The sequence below is a fragment of the Halyomorpha halys genome, unplaced genomic scaffold (assembly GCF_000696795.3).
Source record: "Halyomorpha halys isolate HHAL.00 unplaced genomic scaffold, Hhal_1.1 Scaffold1748.1, whole genome shotgun sequence".
NCBI classification, from domain to species: Eukaryota; Metazoa; Arthropoda; class Insecta; order Hemiptera; family Pentatomidae; genus Halyomorpha; species Halyomorpha halys.
Window position 1 is genome coordinate 72,547 of NW_027111141.1, and position 1,841 is coordinate 74,387.

Sequence of the window (1,841 nt, forward strand, 5' to 3'; positions counted from 1 at the left end):
CTACCTCCTCCCTGTGATTGGAACGGTATGATGTGGTCCATGGTTTAGTGGTTTTTTTGATATTTTTTAATTTGCTTGGCGGGCTTTCATCCCACATGGCTTGCCAACTAGATAATATTTCATTTTTCATTGGAAGACTTATTTCTTGTGGTGTCAGAATGGCCGTGCCCTGACCTGGAAGAGCAAGTGCTTGTTCCCAAAATTTTGTGACGTTGATCTAACTGATACGGGAACTTAATATAAGAGACCATGTTTCACGTCTAAAAAGAATATTAGGTACGATAATTGTTTTGTAAATTCTATCTTTTAACTTTCTGGACAAGAGGTGAGATGTAAGCTGTAATTAGATCGAAAAATAATGAATAGTGCTTATTTCGATTTCCACCTGGGTTAGTCAATATTTATTTCCCAGAGAAATGAATTTTGATATTTCCAATATGATGCTGTATAAGTCTTCAATAGAATACTTCAGCCATTATAAAAAAAAATTTTTTTTGACCAAATTTCCTTTTGAATCTGTGTAACCGTCAACATCGTTTCAGCTACTGACCAAATATTTCGCTTTATCCGGATTCATTTCGAGACCTATTTCTTTAGTAGATTTGGTGTAAAATATATGGATATTATATATTATAAATCGGAGCCCTCTTGGGGTACAAACATCCTATATGAAGTGGGTACCTTAAATCGGGAGAAAATTTGCCAGTTGAGCATGAAAACAAAAATCACCTTCCTGCTCAACCGTTGTTCAAGAAACTTTACTTCCTTAAAAGTAGTGGTAAAGGTTTATTTTTATTTATAATAAATATTATGTAATAGAAATATATAATAAAACAATATGATTCTAGGTGGCTTGGCTCTGTTCGTGACTGGTTCCAGCTTCACGTGGGCTACACCCCTCCTGCCTCAGCTCAAGAGCAAGGACCACGAGTTCCAATTGACAGCAGACCAAGGTTCCTGGGTGATTACCCTCGTCGAAGTGGGCTGCCTTGCCCCGAGTATCCCTGCAGGATTCTTGGCTGACAGGTTCGGAAGGAAGACATGTCTTCTGTACGTTACTCCCGTCTTCATCTTAACATGGTTCATGGTAATTTGGTGGAGGTCTTATGCCGCCCTCTGCTTCATGAGGTTTGTACAAGGTGAGGTAACTATTACGCAGGTGTATATGCAGATATAGTCTTATATGACAATATGTACATCTATTATCTATAGAATACTATATACTACTAGTCTCCTACAATGTTCTTCTCTACATGCTATCTAGAATAATAACACTTATCTCAGTCAAAAAGCCAGATTTATACGGCATATCAAAGGTGGGAATAGGGATAGAATTGGAGGTGGGAGATGTCAATTTTGGATTGAAAGGACGAATTGGTCCTTTGACAGCTTTCAATGTTTTATATTATGGGGTGAGTGATAAAAATAATAAAGCAAAACAAAGAGAATCTAGGCTCTGGAAAGGGTTGTTCTAAAAAAGAGAAATCGTGTCTTATATCATGTCTAACCCTCGAAGAATGGTTTCGAAATTGAAGGATCAAAATAAATCCCTACAAATCCCATCAAATCACCTTTACTCTTCGGCGTAAACCTGCCGACTACCCAACAGTAGGTTAAAGTTTAGATTTTATTTTATTTTATTTGTGAAAGACAAAATCTTGTACAAATTCATAGCACAATATACAATTATAAAACAAAACCTGAGTCTAGTGCTCCATTACAAAAACAATAAACAAAAGATAAAACAAGTTCTCTATAACAAAAAATAAAACAGACTGGATATTACACAACCATTAACATAATATTAATTAATGATTGGAGAAGTTTGTCGGGGGGGGGGG

General features: G+C 36.3%; 1 protein-coding gene across 1 annotated transcript in view; it reads left to right on the top strand.

Annotated features, from left to right (window-relative positions):
• Positions 1 to 848: 848 nt before the first annotated feature.
• LOC106690502 (facilitated trehalose transporter Tret1) overlaps positions 849 to 1,841 on the top strand; it is a gene marked incomplete at both ends in the record, with an annotated part of 3,514 nt that continues 2,521 nt past the window's right edge. The window contains 1 exon segment of the mRNA XM_067049211.1: positions 849 to 1,139. Coding sequence (XP_066905312.1) covers positions 849 to 1,139 — 291 coding nt within the window.